We start from the raw sequence: 20494 nt of genomic DNA, 5'->3' as shown, positions 1-20494 counted from the left end.
GTCTATTTTGTTTATGTAGGTTGAAAGTACATAAAGGTTGTCTTACATTCTATAATCTGCCATGGCTAAAATGTAGCTATTGTTTTATACTTTCATGTACTACTGTGAAATTCTTAGTGAGGACAGCCAGATTTTAGTATTCTTTTTTCGTGTGTGTGTGTGTGTGTGTGTGTGTGTGTCCGTGTCCGCGCGCATGCTCACGCGCTAGCTGAAGACTTAAACTCAGGGCCTTGTACTTTCACTTAGCTTTTCACTCAAGGCTGGCACTCCACTTGAGTCACACTCCACTATCCTCTATTTTCAAAGTATTTCACATATACTCTATTTACCGATATTTTTCTCTTTTAGGTGCTTTAAAAAATACAAGTTATAGCATAATAAATCCAGTGTAAAGGATATGCAAGGTACTGTGATAGTATGCAGAAGACCATCAAATCTGGTAGATAATAGAGAAAGGAGAATTAGTCAGAGAAGGCTTTGATGAATGAATAATACATAAGGTGAGTCATGAAAAATAAGAGCCACTTAGAAGTGGAAAGAATGGGCCAGGATATTATCAGCCAACATAAGTTAAAGGCATGTACACATGAAATACTACTATAAATGTAAAAATGCACTGTTGGCCAGGGTATCAAATAAATCAAATGCACTGTGTGTATGTATGGATATATGACAATGAAACCGTGAGGCTACAAATGTATACTAATTACAAATATTTTCATCTATAACTGATAGTTATAGATGTCAGTGAGCTAAAAGTGTCTGTGAGGAATGATCAGTATCTAAAGTAGGTTCTCTTTGCCAAACTTAAAGTGAGTCCTTCACGCTCATCTCCTCATATCCTGACCACCTCTGTCATTAACTTCATCCTCAAGGTTATATTTAATACCTGTTTGTTTGTTTGTGGAAAGGTCCTGCACTATTGCCCCCACTGGTCTTGAATATGTAATGCTCCTGCCTCATTCTCCCAAATAATGGAGTACCTCCACACAGCATTTTACCTATTTTTTTATTGGTCTTTTAATGAATTGTAAGCTTGGTTTTATAGTTGGGTTGTTTTTGAAATTTAAACAGATAAAAAGCACATTTAGCTATTAAATTACTAATCTTTCAAAAAGATTACTGACATGTAAACAAATACATAGCCATGAAAGAACGTAAAGGAGAGAAAAGCAGCAATAAATATAAGGTGAAAGTTCACCAGATAGAATACTATGTTAGGGAAATAGTTAAAAATATAACAAGACTCTTTGAAAAATATTTTTTTAAGAAAATAAAAGGAAGAGTTTTAAGTGTTAATGCAAATTTTCTCTAGATGTAAAAGTGCAGAAAGATGTGATCCCTTCTTCAGGTAGTTTAAATAAACAGCTGGTCTCCACTTTGAAATTGCTTCTTTGAATACTTAGCCAGAACTCTTGGTAATAAAAGGGAAAGAATGTTACAGATCTTTGCCTTTTAAATCAAGATAAGTTTCCCTTCAATAAATTTCTTTCCAGTTATTTTAGTTCTATATCCATTATCACAGTCCAAATAGAAACAGAGATTAGGGCCGAATTGAGATTAGAGGGTTATCTTGAATCTATCTAAAAAGTCCTAAGTCTTGAACTCTAGGACTGCTGTCTGGCTTTTTGGTGGCTAATTGGCAATAAGAGTTTCATGGCCTTTCCTGCTCTGTTTGGCTTTGAACCATGATCCTAGATCTCAGCCTCCTAAGTAGCTAAGATTGCAGGCATGAATTACCATCACTCAACAAAAGGGTTAAGACTTTTTTTATATATACATGATTTCAATTTACTCCACATAGCACCTACTGATATTAAATTTGTGCTAATGTACTACTAAAAATTCCTTGATTTGTTTATAACTCGTACATTAATAATATGTTAAAATATATAACCAGAACCATGATTCACATAAACAATTGGTAAGTATTTATTGACTCTATATAAGGTTTTCTAGACAGTGACTCCCAGGCAGAAGTGAGAGCTTCCTTTCTGAGAAAAGAAAGAATGAAAAAAAGAAGGAAGGAAAGAAAAAAGGAACAAAGGGAAAGAGAAAAAAATGTGAGACAGAAGTAGGAGGGCCATGATTCCAAGACAAGCCTGGCAAAGTTTTTGTAAGACGCTACTGAAAGACAAACTAAAAAGCAAAAGGACTAGATGTGTGGTTCATGTGCTAGAGCACCTGCTTCACAAGCATGAGGCCGTGACTTCAATTCCCAGTGTCTCAAAAAAAAAAAAAAAAAAAAGTTCAAGGACTGCTTAGGCTACATAGCAAAAGTCTATCTTGAAAAATAATTTTTTAATAAAGTATAATGGAATCTGGTGTAAATCAGCATAAGTCTTACATTGGCTTATTATATACTGAAATTGTTAAACATCATATACTGTGTTTTCCTTTCAGTCTGAATTGTTTTCTCATTGTTTCATTCATACTTTTATCATCTCCAGCCCAAGAACAAGTTATTACCTGTGGTTCGTTTTTTATCTAGTAATAGATACTCCATTATCAATAATGAGTGCATGTATTCTATGCTGTTAAGCCAATTGCAGTATTCTAACCACCAGCATACATACAAGCAATACATGCAGATTGAGCAATTAAGAGAGATGTGGGCTGCAAGGACAAGGAATCCAGACAATCCAAAACATAAAAAAATGTACAACTTTTACAAAAGGACACATTTACAATTTGCACTATATATGTGTTGACTCATTCTAACTTGGAACTTATTAGTAAAATGCATAGAAAATGGCTATCCTAACCACACATTATGGCTGTGAAGACATAAAAGTCCTATGTGTACAATGCACTGTGAAGTACTTCTGTTACTAATATTGTTTCTTGGAGACGTAACGTTTTTGACATGCAAAAGAGCTCTAAATGACACCAAAAAACATAACTAAGCCTCATAAATAGCAGGTACAAGGAGAAAAAATTCCAATTTAATGAAACAATTTTTAGTTTTATTCACACATAGGATACTTTATGTAAAGGGGAAGAATATTATCCATCTCTGATAGTGTTCAGATATACTCTGGGGTAAATCATATAAAAGGACAAACTGTATTATGGATAGTTTGCATTTAATATCTCTCCATTTCTTATTCTGTGATGATGAATACTCAAGTCTCTTCTCAACCTCCCTAAATGTGTATTCTTTTGTACTATGTTGTTAAGATTTTATAGTCAACAGCTTGTTTTTCTTGCTGCCACATTATTGCCAACCAACTTCGTCTGTCTTTGAGATCTTTTTTTATTGACACTACTTCTCTAGTAATTCATACTGATTCTTCTTTTGGAAAAATTTCACTTAAAGTCCCATTTATCTCTTCATGCTCATCCCTGTCATAAACCTTTCTGGTCCAGTCTGAACCCACGAGCCCTATTCCTTTTCAGTGTAGACTAATATCTTTTTTGTGAAGTACATCAATTATATCTTGTCCTTATATAAATTTAAAAAAATAATACTGAATATCTAAATTTTGTCACAAGCTGTCTTAGACCAAATCTTGCTTTTGAAGAAGAGGTGGGATATTTTTATTAGAAGTTTGGTTACCTGCCTTCTTAACCTACTTCTGAGTATTAAAATGTACAAATGTAACAAGAATACTTCATTATTTTCAATTTCTTGGTACAACAAAAATGGGAGGGTCATTTTTTTTCTATTAAACTACCTCTGAAAAATGTTCAAGTAAATTAACACAATGAATATGGCAAGGATAATCTTAACATTATTTCAGATTAGATGCTTTTTCAGTTCCTTTACAAACATCTACCAAAGAAGACATAAGTAGCACATAATCTAAAATTCTATTTGTTCATAATAAGACAATGACTTTGTTAAACTAATTGGAGCAAACAATTCTTTGAAAGTCAAAAAGAGGTAATTCATAACTTAGGTTAGTTTCCTGTTCCATCATGCTGAATTATATTTTTTGTCCTGTAGCTTATATGTAACAATCTACTTGTAGTTTTTATTTATGTCCATAAGATTTTAGATAATAGCTTAACATACTTTCATCTTCTATACTTGATATTTGAAATTTGTTACTTCCAAGTTGGCACATAACCAACTTGTTAAAACACTGTAGCTTCAAAGTAATTTTTGCTTTTTACTATCTTTTGTAAACTTCTTTGTATGCCAGCTAACTTTTCTTTTTTAACTTTTGAAAAGCCTTGCAGTGAGAGAATTTCTTTGTCTGGATGACCCACCAGGTCCATTTGATAGCCTAGAAGAAAGCAGGGTAAGTGATGTATTGTATATCACATGAAAGAGGAATGAATAATACAGTACAAGTACTACATTGTTTCTTGAATGAATTAGCTAAAGCAAAATATGATCATTTTGCTTTATTTTTTTGTATGTTTTTTATGGTAAAAATTTTGCACAGAGGGATTACAGTTACATGAGCAAGTTAATGAGTATATTGAGCATTGTTGCCACCTTTATTTTCCCCTTACCATCATCCCTTCGCTCCCACCTCCACAACTACCCACCCACTCCTACCTCTCCCACCCCCTATCACCCCCTCCGAAGTTGAAAAGTTTGTTTTCAACAGTGTTTTGTACATCTCATTGTTACAATGGGTGAACCTGTATTCTCATTTAAATTTTTTGTTTTTTCCCTTCTCTCCCCGAATTAGACAAGTGTATATATAAGATGCAGGACACCGACATCAAATACAGTGAAAATAGGGGTTATACCGTGGGGGAAGAACATACAAAGCAACAAAAAAAAAAAATCACATAGTATATTATAAATACGTTAGAAACAATAGCAAGAAAGAAAAAAGATATTTTTGTTCCTATCTTAGGGTTCATTTCCCTTAACATTATCTTATATGGTCATATGTACATAGTTTTGGGCCTTTTCTGCTTTTCCTACACATGTCCTAGTTATTGCAAATAAGGGAAACCATGGGACCTATGTCTTTTTGGGCCTGGCTTACTTCACTTAATAAGTATAATTATTTCCAAGTCTTTCCATTTCATAACAAATGAGGCAATGCCATTCTTTCTGATGGAGGCATAGAATTCTAGTGTGTGTGTGTATGTGTAAAATATACATCACATTTTCTTGATCCGTGTGTGTGTGTGTGTGTGTGTGTGTGTGTGTGTGTGTGTATGTAAAATACACATCACATTTTCTTGATCCATTCATCCACTAAGGAGCATCTGGGTTGGTTCCATATCTTAGCTATGGTAAATAATGCTGCAATAAACATAGTTGTGCTGGTAGCTTTAGTGTGGTCTTGTTTTTTTGTTTTTTTTGTTGTTGTTGTTGTTTTGCCAGTCCTGGGGCCTGGGCTCTGTCCCTGAGCTGCTTCTGCTCAAGGTTAGTGCTCTACCACTTGAGTCACAGCACCATTCTGGCTTTTTCTGTTTATGTGGTACTGGGGAATTGAACCCAGGACTTCATGCATGCTAGGCAAGCACTCTGCCACTAAGCCACATTCCCAGTCCTAGTATGCTCTTGTTTGTGATCATTTTGGTAAATGCCCAAAGGTGAGATTGCTGAGTCATAGAGGAGCTCTATGTGATGTCTTTTGAGAAACCTCCATACTACTTTCCAAAGTGGTTGAACAAGTTTGCACTCCCACCAACAATGCAGTAGGGTTCCCTTCTAGCCACATCCCCTCCAGCATCTGTTGTTATTAGAGTTCTTGATTATAGCCATTCTAACTGGGAAAAGGTGGAATTTTAATGTTGTTTTGAATTGCATTTCTTCATGTGTCTATTGGCCGTTCTTATTTTTCCTCTTTAGAGAAGTCTCTCTTTTAAGTTTTTAGCCCACGTATTAATCAGGCAGTTTTGTTTCTTTGAGGATTTGTTGTTGGGAGATTTAATTTTTTGTGTTCCAAGTATATTTTAGATATGAGACCCTTATCCGATGTGTGGCTAGTGAAAATCTTCTCCCAATCGGTGGGCTTTTTACTGATCCTGCTAGCTTTATCCTTTGCCATGCAGAAGCTCTGGAGCTTCATGTAATCCCATTTGTCCAACCTTCCTTTGATTTACTGTGTTTCTAGGCCTCTATTAAGAAAATTTCAGTCTGTACCAAGAAGACGTAAGGTTTCTCCTGTTCCTTTCTGTAATGTTTTCAGGGTGTCTGCTTTTATTTCGAGATGTTTAATCCATTTGGAGTTGATTCTGGTGCAGGGTGATATATAAGGATCTAGCTTTAGTCTTCCACAGATGAATAGACAGTTTTGCCAGCACCATTTACTGAAGAGGCTTTCTTCCATTCTATTTTTTTTGGGGGGGGGGTCCGGTCGTGGGGCCTGAACTCAGGGCCTGGGCGCTGTCCCTCAACTCTTCAGCTCAAGGCTAGCGCTCTACCACTTGAGCCACAGCACCACTTTTGGCTTTTTTCTTTTTGCTTATGTGGTGCTGAGGAATCGAACCCAGGGCCTCAGGCATGCAAGGCAAGCGCTCTACCACTGAGCCACCTTCCCAGCCCCTTCCATTCTATTTTTTTTAACTCCTTTATCAAAGATTAGGTGGCTATAGGTCTATGGGTTCACTTCTGGGTTTTCAGTTCTATTCCATTGGTCTTCAAGTATGTTTTTGTGCCAGTACCAAACTGTTTTGATTACTGTGGCTTTGTAGTAGCGTTTGAAATTTGGTATTGATAATCTTCCACCACTGTTCTTTCTGTTAAGGATTGTTTTTGCTGTTGGGGTCTTTTATTGTTCCATATGAGTTTTTGGATTGCTTCTTCTATTTCATTGAAGAATGGCGTTGGAATAGTGATAGGTATCGTAATGAATTTGTAGATAGCTTTTGGAAATATTGCCATTTTCACAATGTTGATCCTTCCAATCCAGGATCATGGGAGGTTTTTCGACTTCCTAAGTTCTGCTCTGACTTCCTTTTTCAGGTTTTTAAAGTTTTCATCATAGAGGTCCTTCACTTTAGTTAATTCTTCGGTATTTTATTTTTTGTGGGGCTATTCTGAAAGGAGTTGTTTTCCTGATTTCAGCCGCACTCTTCTCATTGTTGGCATACAGGAATGCCATTGATTTCTGAGGGTTAATTTTATACCCTCTACTTTGCAGATGTTTCAAATCAGCTCAAGTAATTTGGGAGTGGAGTCCGTGGGATTCTTTAAATACAAGAACATGTCATCTGCAAAGAAGGAGAGTTTGACTTCATCTTTTCCTATTTGGATCCCCTTTATGTTTACATCCTGTCTTATTGCTGTAGCTGGCATTTTAATACTAAATTGAAGAGAAATGGAGAGAATGGACATCCTTGTCTCATTTCTGAGTTTAGAGGAAATGACTTTAGTTTTTCGCCATTAAGTATAATGCTGGCTGTAGGTTTGTGATATACAGCCTTAATTTTATTGAGGAATGTTCCATGGATTCCTAATTTTTCCAGAGCCTTCATCATAATGGGGTGTTGAATCTTGTCAAATATTTTTTCTGCATCTATTGAGATAATTTTGTGGTTCTTATCCTTGCTCTTGTTGATGTGATGAATTATATTAGTTGATTTGAGTATATTGAACCAGCTTTTTGCATCCCTCACATGAATCCTGTTTGATCATACTGTATCATTTTTTGATGAGTTGTTGAAGTCAACCAAAATTTTGTTGAGAAGTTTTGCATAGATGTTCATCAAAGAAATGGGTCTATAATTCTCTTTCTTTGATGAGTTTCTGCCTGGTTTGGGGATGAGGGTTATGATGACTTCATAGAAAGAGGTCGGTAGTGAACTTCCACTTTCAATTTCATTGAAGAGTTGGAGGAGTATTGGTGTGAGCTCTGCTTTGAAGGTCTTGTAGAATTCTGCTGTAAAACCATCCGGTCCTGGGCTTTTTTTAGATGGGAGGTCTCTTATTGTTGTTTGTATTTCAGTGCGTGATATGGGCCTGTTAAGTTGGTTTAACTCATCTTGTTTAGTTTCAGTATGTCGATATTTGCTAGGAAATTGTCCATTTCTTCCAGATTCCCTAATTTATTAGCATAATGATTAGAGAACTATTCCCTTACACTGTTCTGAATCTTAGTTGTTTCTGTGATGATGTTTCCATTCTCATCTCTGAGTTGGTTTATTTGGGTGTGTTCTATTCTTTTTCTGATAAGATTTGCTAAGGGTCTATCAATTTTGTTAATTTTTTCAAAGAACCAACTCTTTGTTTTGTTGATTCTTTGTTTTTTTGGATTTTAATTCTGATTTAATTTTAATTTTTTGTTTTAGTCTACTGGATTGGGGTTTAGCTTACTGCTCTTTTTCAAGGAGGTGGAGGTTCAGATGTCTCATTATTGTTGGTTTCAGATCTCTCCAATTTGTTGATGTAGGAACTCAGAGCTATAAACTGAGGACTGCCTTTGCTGTGTCTCAGAGGAGCTGGTAATTTGTGTGTTCATTTTTGTTGAATATGTTGAACATATTTTGTTGAATATTTGAATATCCTTTCTAATCTCTTCCATGACCCACTAGTGGTTCAACAGTGTGTTGTTCAACCTCCATGTGTTATAGGACTTTGGTGGCTTTTGGTGTTGAGTTCTAATTTTATTCCCTTGTGGTCTGAGAGAATGCAGGGCATAATTTGAATGTTTCTGAATTTTTACAAGTTTACTTTGTCACCTTAAAATGTGGTCTATTTTGGCCAATGCTCTGTGTGCTGCTGAGAAGAACATGTATTCTGATAGTGCTGGGTGAAATATTCGATAGATGTCTGCTAAATCTAGTTGATCTGTGCAGTTGTTTAGATCTGTGGTATCTCTGTTGATGATTTTTTGCTGTTTTGATCTGTCTAGTGGGGATAGTGGTATGTTAAAATCCCCAACAATTAATGTCTTTAGTTCTATGTGATATTTGAGGGAAAGTAGTGTTTCTTGGATGAATTTGGGTACTCCATTGTTTAGTGAATAGATATTTAGAATTGTAATATCCTCCTGAAGGAGAGATCCCTTAATTAGTATGTAGCAACCTTCTTTTTCTCTTCTCACTAATTTTAATTTGAAGTCTATTTTATCTGATAGTAGGATTGCATCTCCCACCTATTTATGGGGGCCTTTTGCTTGGTAGATTTTATTCCAGCCTTTCACTTTCAAAATATGTTTTTTTTATGGGCAAGGTGTGACTCTTGAAGGCAGTGGAGAGAAGGATCTTGCTTTTTAATCCAACTAGACAGTCTGTCACTTAATTGGAAAGTTAAGTCCATTAATATTGAGCATTAAGACTGAGAGGTGTTTGGTAGTTCCTACCATGTTATCCACCTTCTTGGGGGCTGTACCAACTGGGTTCTTCCTATGATTCTTGGATTCTCAGTTTGGGTGCAGTTTCTCAGCCTTTATTGTGGTCTTGTTGGTTTTCTATGTGTAGGACATCTTTAAGTATCTTTTGTAGGGAAGGTTTGGTGGAGATATATGTTTCAGTTTTTCTTTGCTTTGGAAGGTTTTTATTTGACCTTCCTTTATGAAGGAGAGTTTAGTTGGTTACAGTATTCTCAGTTGATAGTTGTTTGTCTTTAGGGCATGGCATACATCATTCCATGCTCTTCCTGCTTCGATTGTCTCTGCTGAGAACTCTGAGGAGATTCTAATTGGTTTCCCTTTATGGGTAGTTGATCTTTTCTCCTTGACAGCTTTAAGGATCCTTTCCTTGGTCTGAATTGATCCTGTGTATATTATAATATGACAGTGGGATATCCTTTTCTGGTCTGGTCTAAGCTACTTGTATCTGAATAAGCCTATCTTTTTGCATGTTCGGGAAGTTCTCTGTCAGGATCCTGTTAAATAAATTTCCTAGACCATTAACTTCTGTCTCTAGGTACTCCTCTACACCCATTATCCTCAGATTAGGCCTTCTGATGGTGTCTTCTAGATGTTGAATAGATCTATCATATTTCTTGGATTTGTCTTGGATAGTTGTATGTTCTTTCTCTGTCATTTCTAGGCTGTCTTCAATCTCAGAGGTTATGTCTTCTGAGTGGTCTAACCTACTGTCAAGACTTTCTACTTTGCTTTTCAGTTCCTTTCCTTCTAACTGATCAGCTTTGATGGCTTCAAATTCTTTGTTGGAGCTTTGTTTTAGATCTTGAAGGGACATCTTTACTTCCTTAAATTTGTTTTCAGTGTTTATTCTCAAATCCTTTAGTTGATTGGTTATGATTTCATTGGACTCCCTTTCCTTCTGTTGGGCTCCATTCAGCATTCCCTTTGTGGCCTCCCTGGATTCCTTCAGCTGTCTGTTTATGGATTCCATGAATGCCTCCATTGATCTTTGTCTATTCTCAACCTTCTCCTGCAATTCCTGTATTACTCTTTGATTGGCTTCTTCACGCTTACGCAATTCCTATATTACTCTTTGACTCTACTCAGCTTGTTCATGCAATTCCTGTATTAATCTTTGATTAGCTTCTTCACGCTCACAAGATTCCTGTATTAATTTTTGGTTAGCATCAATATGCTCATGAAGTTCCTGTTTTAATTTTTGGTTAGTCTTGTTTTTCTCCCTATTATGCTAACACTGAGTACTTTGCAGTCTTTCAATTGTTTCATTCACCACGTTTGCCAATAGTGTTTGTAGAGCTTTTGGGGAATTCTCCTCTGGATTATTCATTAACTGTTCTGTCACCTGATTATCATGTGGGAGTTGAGATACCTGGACTTACCATTTTTCTTGTGTTTCTCCAGCTTGTTCTGCCCATTATGTATGAAAGTAACACCAATTTTGTGCTAGAACACTATTTTAAGGCAAGCGTCAACCAGATATTGGACAGATTGATTGATGCAGTCAAAATGGCTGCAGATACAATCTGTTCCAACAGATACAGTCTGATTCAACATCAAACAACTATGGTTTAATTGGCTAAGCATCAAAGGGGTTTCAGCAGAACAGAAATTCATAGTTTTTAAGAGAATTGTGGGGCTGGGAAGGTGGCTCAGTGGTAGAGCACTTGCCTTGCATGCTCCCGGCCCTGGGTTCGATTCCTCAGCACCACATAAGAAAAAAGCCAGAAGTGGCGCTGTGGCTCAAGTGGTAGAGTGCTAGTCTTGAGCTGAAGAGCTGAGGGACAGCACCCAGGCCCAGAGTTCAGGCCCCACGACCGGACCCCCCCCCCCCCAAAAAAAAGAGAATTGTGGGGGGAAATAGGATTAGAGGAATGTGGAGGGGTAAAAGGAAAGAGTGAATTTAGCCACACCCTAATTTCAGAGAAGAAATGGATATAGCAGAGTGAAAGGAGAGAAAGAAACAAAAAATGAAAAAACAAAAGTTTAAGCTTAAAAATGAAACACAAAAATTATGTAAGTATAAATACTGATAGAAGAAAAGGACAGGATGAGGAGAGATAAAAAAAATTGTGAAAAAAATAGAAAAACAATTTAGAAGCCATTAGGTAGAAAAAAAAGCTCTTTGGGGTTTTTTTCGGGGTGAGGGTGGGGGGAGGGGTGAGAAGAAGATCTTGTGTCTCCCCTCTGTCCATAACCAGTCTCTTGTTGGGGTCTGTGGTTTGCTGTGGTGTTTGGTTTTCCTGTGACTTTATTGGTTTCTTAAGTCAGTTTGTTTGAGCTGGCAGACAGCTCTAATTTACCCAGGACTTTGTTATCCTCCTCCCAGGCTAGTTCAGTGGGAAGGAGATCTGCTTTGAGTATCACAAAATTGGGAAATGGCTGTTTCTTCTAACTTGGAGTTACTGTGGTGAAGCTTGGTTGTGGGTATTGTATAAGCCTATCAGCAATCAGTAGCTCTTCCCTGAGAAGCTAGCTCCCGAGACACTCGTAGAACCCAGCCTGGAGCCATTCTCAGGATTTATGTTTACTGAGTTTCAGTTGTTTTGCTTTTACCCCTCCTGCTGTGGAGCCTAGGCTGCAGTGGGGAGGGGCAGCCTCTGGCTCTGTTTACCTAGTGAATGAAGTCACTTTTCCAGGGGCAGAGCTGCCTCTACCTGAGCAACTTCTCCCTGGGTGTAAGTGAGCAGGGTGGGTCAGGTTTCTGTGACCTGTTGAATGGCCTCTATTGTTTTCTTCCAAGGCCTGAATTGTCAGTATCAAAGATGGAGTTCTTCTCTAGTAGTGGGGGAGAAGCACTTTCCCACCACTGCTTAGTGAGAAGGAATGAGGATGTCTTGAGGTTACTCACATTAGTCTCTTGGTTTCTGGGCTGTCCATGGTCTGCAGTCAGCCAGATGAAGATTTCTGCTCCTTGTCAGTTCTTGCTGATGGTGAGTAAAATTTGCTCCCAAACCAAGTCTGGTGCCTTTGTCCTGGGCTCTCTCTGTTAATACAGTGGCCATGGCCACAGCCGCTGCCGCCACCACCACCACCAACACCAGCAAGTGCTCAGTTCTGTCTCCTTAACCAAGCTGCCTGAATTTTCCCTCTCTGGTCAAATTCTCTGTACTGTGATGGCACATTTGGTGTGATTCTCTAGCCTAGAACTGTTCACTGGAACACTAAAACTGCTTTCTGTTGGAGAGCTTGTTTAACCTCCAGCTTCTCCACTATCTTCCTCCAGTCTCCATCTTCATTTCAGACTAGTAGTTTTTACAGCAATCTTTTAATTATTAGTCAAAGGTTTTTTTCATTGAAATATCTGGACTTAGTTCATTGGAAGAAAAATTTTAAATCATGCCATACAGTGAAAGATAAAAAATTAACTGTTGCCTTCTTTTTTGGGGGGTGGGGGTCCGGTCATGGGGCCTGAACTCTGGGCCTGGGCGCTGTCCCTCAGCTCTTCAGCTCAAGGCTAGCGCTCTACCACTTGAGCCACAGTGCCACTTCCAGCTTTTTTCTTTTTGCTTATGTGGTGCTGAGGAATCGAACCCAGGGCCTCTGGCATGCAAGGCAAGCGCTCTACCACTGAGCCACCTTCCCAGACCCTTGCCTTCTTTTTACTATTTCAAAAAGTATAAAGATGGAGAGACTTAGTTTTGCTGCTTTTAATTGTATTATTTATATGCTGAGTTTCTTTCACCTAAGTATCTAAGTAACAATTATTGAAACTTGAATTTAAAGTTCTTCAGCAGCAGAAGTGATTGTCTTGTTACCAGTTCAGTTCATGCTTGCTGCTATTCAGATTACATTAATTGACACATTAAAGTGTCCTATTTCTTGAAGCAAGAGGCTAAATACACAAAGCAGATTTGGAAATAATAGATTAACTAGGGATTTTATGCAAGTTTTCTCTCAAAATGTTTAATGGTATTTAAATGAAACAAATTTAATTGATAGGTTTGTGATGTTTTCCAGTTAAACTGTGACAGTTCTTTATGTTGTAGTAAATGCCATAGCTTAAAAAAAAAGCTTATTTGCCCAACCAAAGTAATCAACATAGAATCATTGTTTCCTATTTGTTATTCCATTATAATTGTACAGTTTAGTATTTTAAGAAATTTACAGATATGTGCCACCATCATCATGTCAGTTTTATAATAGTCACATCACTTCAATAAAAACATTTTCAATGGGTACTAGTCTCTCATACCTGCAATCCTAGCTCCTTGATTGGCTGAGAACAGGAGAATAAAATGGTTTGAAGACAGCCTGGATGAAAAAAAAGGTACTTGAAACCCCTTTTAAACCAATAGTTGAACATGGTGGCAAATGCTTGTTATTCTAGCTTTGTGATGGGCTAAGATCAGGAAGATGATGGTTCCAGACAAGCTTCAGGCAAAGTCTACAAGAATCCATGTCAATGGAATAAACTGAATATAGGTCACATATCTATCATCCTGGCTATAACAGGAAGCCTAAAATAGGTGAATGACAGACAAGGTACATTCCTTAGCAGGCATTGATACCATCTCAAAATTAACCAGTGCAGTACAGGAATGGAAGCATGACTCAGCAGTAGAACACCTGCCTAGCAAGCACAAAGCCCTGAATTCAAGCCCTGGTACTGCAAAAAAAATTTATAAAAGCCATTTTAAAAGCAGTCTATTACTCTCAATACTAGACAACCACTAATCTGTGTTTAGACAATAGAAATATTATTTTTCTGGATACATTGTTTACATAGAATCATACAATATTTATGTGGGTATGTATTCATATAACTAGCATACAGTGTGTATAATCTTTTACTTATATAGTTTGCACAATATGTAGTCTATTATCTGTAATCTTTTGTATCTGCCTTTTTCCACTCAGAATATTTTTGAAGGTGATCCATTTTATAGCCCCTATTGTTTCATTATTTTAAGTTATAAAATGGTTTCATTTATTAAGTTAACATGAGAAATATTTACATTGTGTCTACTTTTGTACTATTATAGATAGTGCTATGAATTATTATTATTGTTATTTGGTAGGATGTTTTTTTCTACCAGTTGTAAGCTTGAACTCTGGGCCTAGCACTGTCCCTGAGCTGCTGCTTTGCTCAACGCTAGAGCTCTACCACTTTGAGCCACAGTGCCACTTCCTGCTTTTTCTGTGATTTAATTGGAGATAAGAGTCTTATAGACTTTCCTGCCTGAACTGGCTTCCGAACTGCAATCCTCAAATCTCAGTCTCCTGAGTAGTTAGGCTTATAAGCATAAGCCACTGCCACCTGGTTCTATGAATTATTTAATAAAATGTTTTGTATAGGCAATTATTTTCACTGCTTTTGAGTTAGTACTTACTAGGGTTATTGTTTAATTTTATAACAAGTTTATGTTTCACTATTTAAAGAATCTGGCAAAATAATTTTTTTGAAGTGGCAATACCTACTGTAGGCAAGTTTCAGTTTCTCTTCACAATACTATCTTCTTTCATTTATCTTGTTGACAGTCTCTTCTTCCAATGCATTCAAGATGTCATTCCACTGTATTCTGTTTTGCACTGATTCTGATGAAAATTCAACCTTTTGTCTTATTGTTGTGTCCATGTATGTGATGAATCGTTTTGTCCTTACTGCTTTCCTGATTTCTGTCATTGACTTTAATTTGATTAACATGTGTTAAAGTGTAAGTCAATTTGAGCGTCTTGGACTTAACAGAGTAATATTCTACATTAGATTTGGGAAATTCTTCACCAGTTTCTAAATTTATATCTTCATATTGTGCCACATATCCTTGAAGTTCTGCTCAGTATTCTTTTTTTTTTCACTTTTTTCTCTGACCTCAAAATTGGATAATTTCTTGAAGTTGATGGTATTGGATTTTCTGTCATGTGAGATCTGCATCATAAACCCCTCTTGTTAGGAAATTTTCATTTGTTACTATATTTTTCAACTCTAAAATTTCCATTTGCTTATGTTTGTATTTTTTTATTTTGAATTACCTGTTTATTGAATTAATTTTGCCTTTCATTTCATCTTTTGCTGAACTTATATAATAGCTGTTTCAAAATCATTCTCTGATATACCTAATATTTGAAGTCATTTAGAGATGGATATCTATTGGCTGCCTTTTGTTCCTACAAATACTTAAGATTTTCCTTGTTTCTTTTTATGTCTCATCATTTTTGTTGAACACTAAGATTTCTCAAGTAATTCATTTTAGTAGCTAATGTTTGGAATCCCAAGATGTTATTTTGTCTGTATGTTTACCCACTTGTCTGCACCCATATGTGATGTTGTCTCCCCAGCAATATATAATCTCTGATTCTTTGCTCATTTTCTTACTTTGATCTAGAATTTGTTTGAACAGTTATTCTATTTTAAGTGTAAATTGGGCTGAAGAGATTATTGTCATTCCTTCCCAAACTTACAGATTCCTTGAGTTTCACTGCTTTGAAATCCAGTATTCTTTCTTTTTCAAAAGTTTTCGACTCATTTTTAGTTTTTACATATGCCCTTTTACAAGCAAAACCGTTTATCTTTTCAATATCTTTAGTGCAGAATATACAGTAGTTAATGCATAAGGTGTTGTAACTGGGTAGAGAAAGACTAGAAGCTGGATTGAGCTGGAGTTTCAGCTTATGAGGGACTGAATAATTCTTTGAAAAAGAGGATGACCATCAGTACATTATGAATAGGTTTTCTTAGTTTAAAATCACCCTGGTTTGGTTGGAACAATTGAATTAATAAATTACCAAAGCCATATTAAACTTATATACTCAACAAAATAATATGGAATATCTCCTAGAATTTTTTTGTAAATTTATATTCTTAAGCTTTACTTTATGAAAATAAATATTTATTTGGACAATAAATTTAAAGAAATTCTGCATTAGCTCTTTTTTTTTTAAATAAAATCTATGTGGCCTTATCAGTATCTTTTTAGTCTAAAGAATTCCTTAAACAGCCACTCATTTTAAGAAAAATCTCCAAAAGACTTCTTTCAAGTATAGTGACACTTCCTGGACTTCAGTCCAGTAAGTCTTATTTCTGACCTACTTCTCCCAACCCCCTATGAAAGCAGTGTGTCTATTGTATACCTATAGTAAAGGAGGAGAGTTAAGGCTAGGGACATTAATTTAGTCTATCTTCTATTAGGGATATTCAGATCTATTACTTATATGGACAGAATTTGAAGAAATAAGGTCTTACTATACTAACATTTTAATGGCTTATAATTAGAAATTACTTAATTTTTTTTTGGAAAAAAGACACAGGTAAAAATGAAACTAAAATCCTCAAACCTTATATTCTCCACCTAAATTCCAATCAGTTAGTATACAGGTTAAGAACCTAATTTCCTTGTTCCACATATGAGCAACTCAGGCAAGTGAAGAATGTATTGACACTTGCTTTTTAGGTTCCTTGCTAGTAGACTTTCCAGTACTGATGGAGCAGTGTGACCTCTCTTCTAGAAGTAAATTACGTATATAACAGTTTGTTTTCTTTTTTGTTTTTCTTTGTTGTCTGTGGTGGTTGCTTGAACTCAGAGCCTGGACCCTGTTTCTGAGCTGTTTTTTGCTCAAGGCTAGCATTCTAGCACTTTGAGCCACAGCTCAAAGTTCTTTGATGGTTAATTGGAGATAAGATTCTCATGGATGCTGACTTTTGAACCACAATCCTTAGATCTCAGCCTCCTGAGGCATGAACCACCACCACTACCACCACCCCCCACCACAGTTTCTTTTTAATTGATATGATTCATTGTAAAGTACAATTGGGGGGGGAAGGTGTTTCTAAGAATACAAACTTGCTTTATGTTTTCATTTATAGGATTAAAAAGTTCTAGCAACATGAATTTCTAATGACTATTCTAAAACTGCAATCTCCTACTTTTACATATCTTTCCTAATATAACACTCCCTTACTGGAATGGCTTTTAATTTTGGAAGAAACAGGATTTAGGTAAGATGTTGCTAGGAATGGAATTATTTCACTATTACATGTTTTTGTCTTCAATACACTTGCAGAATTATTTGCCAAATATACTATGCAAATATACACTTCCACATCTTTCTACTGTTGTATATCATCAACATATAATACTGTGCATCTTTTAATTTTAGGCTAAGTTTCTTGATTTCAAGCTGGCTTAGAAATCTTTTGTATATATAGTAATTGCTGAGGACTTGGCAAATTTCCCATTCTTATATATTTTCTATGATTGTTTCTCTGCACTCCAAGTTATCTCTTAAATTATTTTCTAAGAGCTTTTTTTCCTTAGGATTTTATTAACATATATCAGTTGTTACAAAGGCAGTTTCTTTGTGAGATTTACATACATACATTCATACATACATATATATAGTAGCTTTAACTTTTGCATTTCATACTTGGCCTTTAATTGACTCATCTCTTCTGTATGTATGACTAGTGATCCCAACACCACTTTCCCTTATTGAAATCTTCCCTTCCTTTCACTAATTGGAAAAATGTTCTCAACTCTAAATCATTCATCAAAACTACCTTCTGTTTCAATTGTTTCTTTGTCCTTCTACCAGTGCTCTAATATGTTAATTATAATAGTTTTATAAATAATCTTAGTATCTGTTCAAACAAGGGTTTTCATTCATATTTTTCTTCAAATTTCACTACACTTTCAAATAAATTTCATTGATTTTTTTCATGTGAATTTTAGATCTGCTCATTCGTTCCTTATAAAATCCTACTGGTATTTTGTTTGGAATTATAATACATTCCTTTATTAATTTTGAAAAGCATTGTCTTCATTGATTTAAATCTTATCAATAGATCTTTGATCACTTTGGTCTTTAAAGCCCTTCAATGAAATTATAATTTTTTCCTAAACTCTTAACTACAACCAAGCCATTCTTATTTTGTGGATATTGTAATTAGTGTTTTTACTACATTCTAAAGTATTACTGTTGAATTATTTATTTTGTATGTTTGGGTTTTTTTCTTTTACACCCTTGTTGAAAGATTTCTGTAATTATATCTGCTTTCAGTCTCACTGGCTTACTACTATAATAGTTCTCAAGAAAACAACTTATATGTCCCCCTTGGACATAAGTACTAAGGGATGTAATATATCTGTAATCTATAAAGGTGGTTGAAGAGAACAGATCATTTGTATTGTACGCATATTATTTTAATTGTGTTTCTTGACTCTTCAATAATGCTCTTGAGAAAAATAGTACTTCAGTAAAAAGTGTGTTCCTTTTCTTTTGTGCTTCTTTTCAAGGCTTTCTGTGAAACTTTAGAAGAGACTAACTACCATTTACAGAAAGAACTACTTGAAAAGCAAAGAGAAGTGGAATCACTAAAGAAATTGCTCAGTGAAAAGCAACTTCACATAGAAACATTAGAGACCAGAATCAGGTGTGTGGTGATAGTTGCATTTGCAGTTGGACTGGTTCATCTCCTAGTATTTTGGGCTAACTGCCAGTTAGGTTTTGATATCACTTAGGAAGCTTCTGATTCTAAAAGTTAGAGACTCTTGGCTTCCTTTTAAATTGGAGAAATTGATTGTTAAGTTAGAAAGCTAAACATTGGAAACATGGGCAACAGGAAAATCAACCTATAGCTGTCCAACCTGGTATTTTTCTTTATTTATTTCAATCTGGTATTTTTCTAAGCTTTTGTATTGACTTCTCACATATAAAAGTTCTATATGAAAGTTCTGATAATCATTTACAGTTAACTATAGCTACTGAATTTCTCTGTCGCTCCCACAGTATACAATTTATTAGCCATGTTGGTCACATTGGACTTAACAGTTAAAAACTAATAATGTTGTATATATTCACAACAACAAATATATATATATAACTGTTTATTAATAAAAATGACTTTATTAATAAAAATGACTTTATGCTATAATGTACTTTTAGAACATTGTCTTTAGAACCTGAAGAATCACTGTATGTGTCAGGATCAGATAATGGACAAAGTCTAAGAATGGAATCTTCTGCATTTGAAGTTGATCAGGATGTCTTGGATGAAGAATCTAGGTATATGTTTAGTTTATTACAGCCTAATTTATATAATCAGGGGGTTTTCTAATACTCTGTAAAGTATTCTCTACGAAATTCAGTGTTACTGTATCATAAATCTGATGAACAGTTAGATAAAAACCGTTAAGTTTTCTTTCTCCCTAAAAATTCATCTCTGGCCACAGCCCTAAGTTTTTCATTGCTTACTTTGAAGCTATATCTGAATCAACAGGGGTCTCACAGAATTCATTAGATTTTTGAATCTTGACAAATGAATCCTCTAAATAACCTTCTTTTTCCATTCAGAAGTAGGAAGTATGATAGGAAACCACTCTGCCTAACAGAATGATTGAAAGGTTATCTTTCAATCATTGGATATAAATTGAAGGTAAAATTGCTAATACATAATGATAACATTTGAGCTATAGTATGAGACCCATGTTTAGACTGGTTAAAGGTGAAAATAAATTAGAATCTTATTGGCAAATGGTAGTTTGAAGAGCTAAATTTAAACATATATTCATCAGACTGGGTGGCACTTATCAGCTACTTAAAAGGCTGAGGCAAGACTCCCATTCCATAAGAAACCACATGTATAGATCTCCAAAGATATGTACATGGTCCTTAAATTTCTCGTTGAATATTTAAATATTTTTATAGTAAATGTTTAGTCATTCCATAAAGTAAAAGATTTTTAAGGAGAATAATAAAGTGAAATAGTATGGTTCTATTCTCTTCATTGACATTTTCTCTATTTTTGCAGTGCTAATAATAAGCCACACTTAAGTTCCCATGAAGCTGAAATTGCTGTATCAGACATAGAAGTGGCAGAACTGGCATATAATGCTGAAGAAGACTAACACTATACAAGCAGTGTCCTCCATTTCCACGTCTCAGCAACTTGGAATAGAGAGGCAAATACTGTTTGAAAAGAAAATGGACTGTGAAACCCAGAAAAGCAAGAATGCACATGTATAAAGTTTACATTAAAGAAACTTTAAAAAAATTATTGGAATAGGGAATATATCCATTGCTGCTTTTAATTGTCTTCTATCAGCCTTGTATTTAATACACTGAAAAAAAGTTAGAATTCTTTATCAAGGCTTATGTCTTTAAGTACTGTGTATAAATTATCCTGGTGTTTTGCCTGTATATTGCTTCAGTCTAGTGTGCGTGTGTGCACATGTGTATGTGTGTGTGCGAGAGAGCAAAAGTGTGTTTTAAATTATCATATTTTTGTCAAATGAAAGTTAATTGCATGT

The 20494-nt window shown here is 35.5% G+C and overlaps 1 protein-coding gene across 1 annotated transcript in view; it reads left to right on the top strand.

Annotated features, from left to right (window-relative positions):
• Positions 1–20159, top strand: part of Snx16 (sorting nexin 16) — a 38947-nt gene extending 18788 nt beyond the window's left edge. Inside the window, exons 5-8 of the mRNA XM_042680702.1 lie at positions 4178–4247; positions 18482–18618; positions 19131–19250; positions 19996–20159. Of these exons, the coding sequence (XP_042536636.1) occupies positions 4178–4247; positions 18482–18618; positions 19131–19250; positions 19996–20092 (424 nt within the window). The 3' untranslated portion in view covers positions 20093–20159. The remainder of the gene's footprint in view (positions 1–4177; positions 4248–18481; positions 18619–19130; positions 19251–19995) is intronic.
• Positions 20160–20494: the final 335 nt, after the last annotated feature.

This window comes from Dipodomys spectabilis, unplaced genomic scaffold (genome assembly GCF_019054845.1).
Source record: "Dipodomys spectabilis isolate Male_0828 unplaced genomic scaffold, ASM1905484v1 ptg000063l, whole genome shotgun sequence".
Taxonomy (NCBI): Eukaryota; Metazoa; Chordata; class Mammalia; order Rodentia; family Heteromyidae; genus Dipodomys; species Dipodomys spectabilis.
The sequence above is the reverse complement of the archived record's forward strand: the minus strand, read 5'-3'. Positions and strand labels throughout refer to the sequence as shown.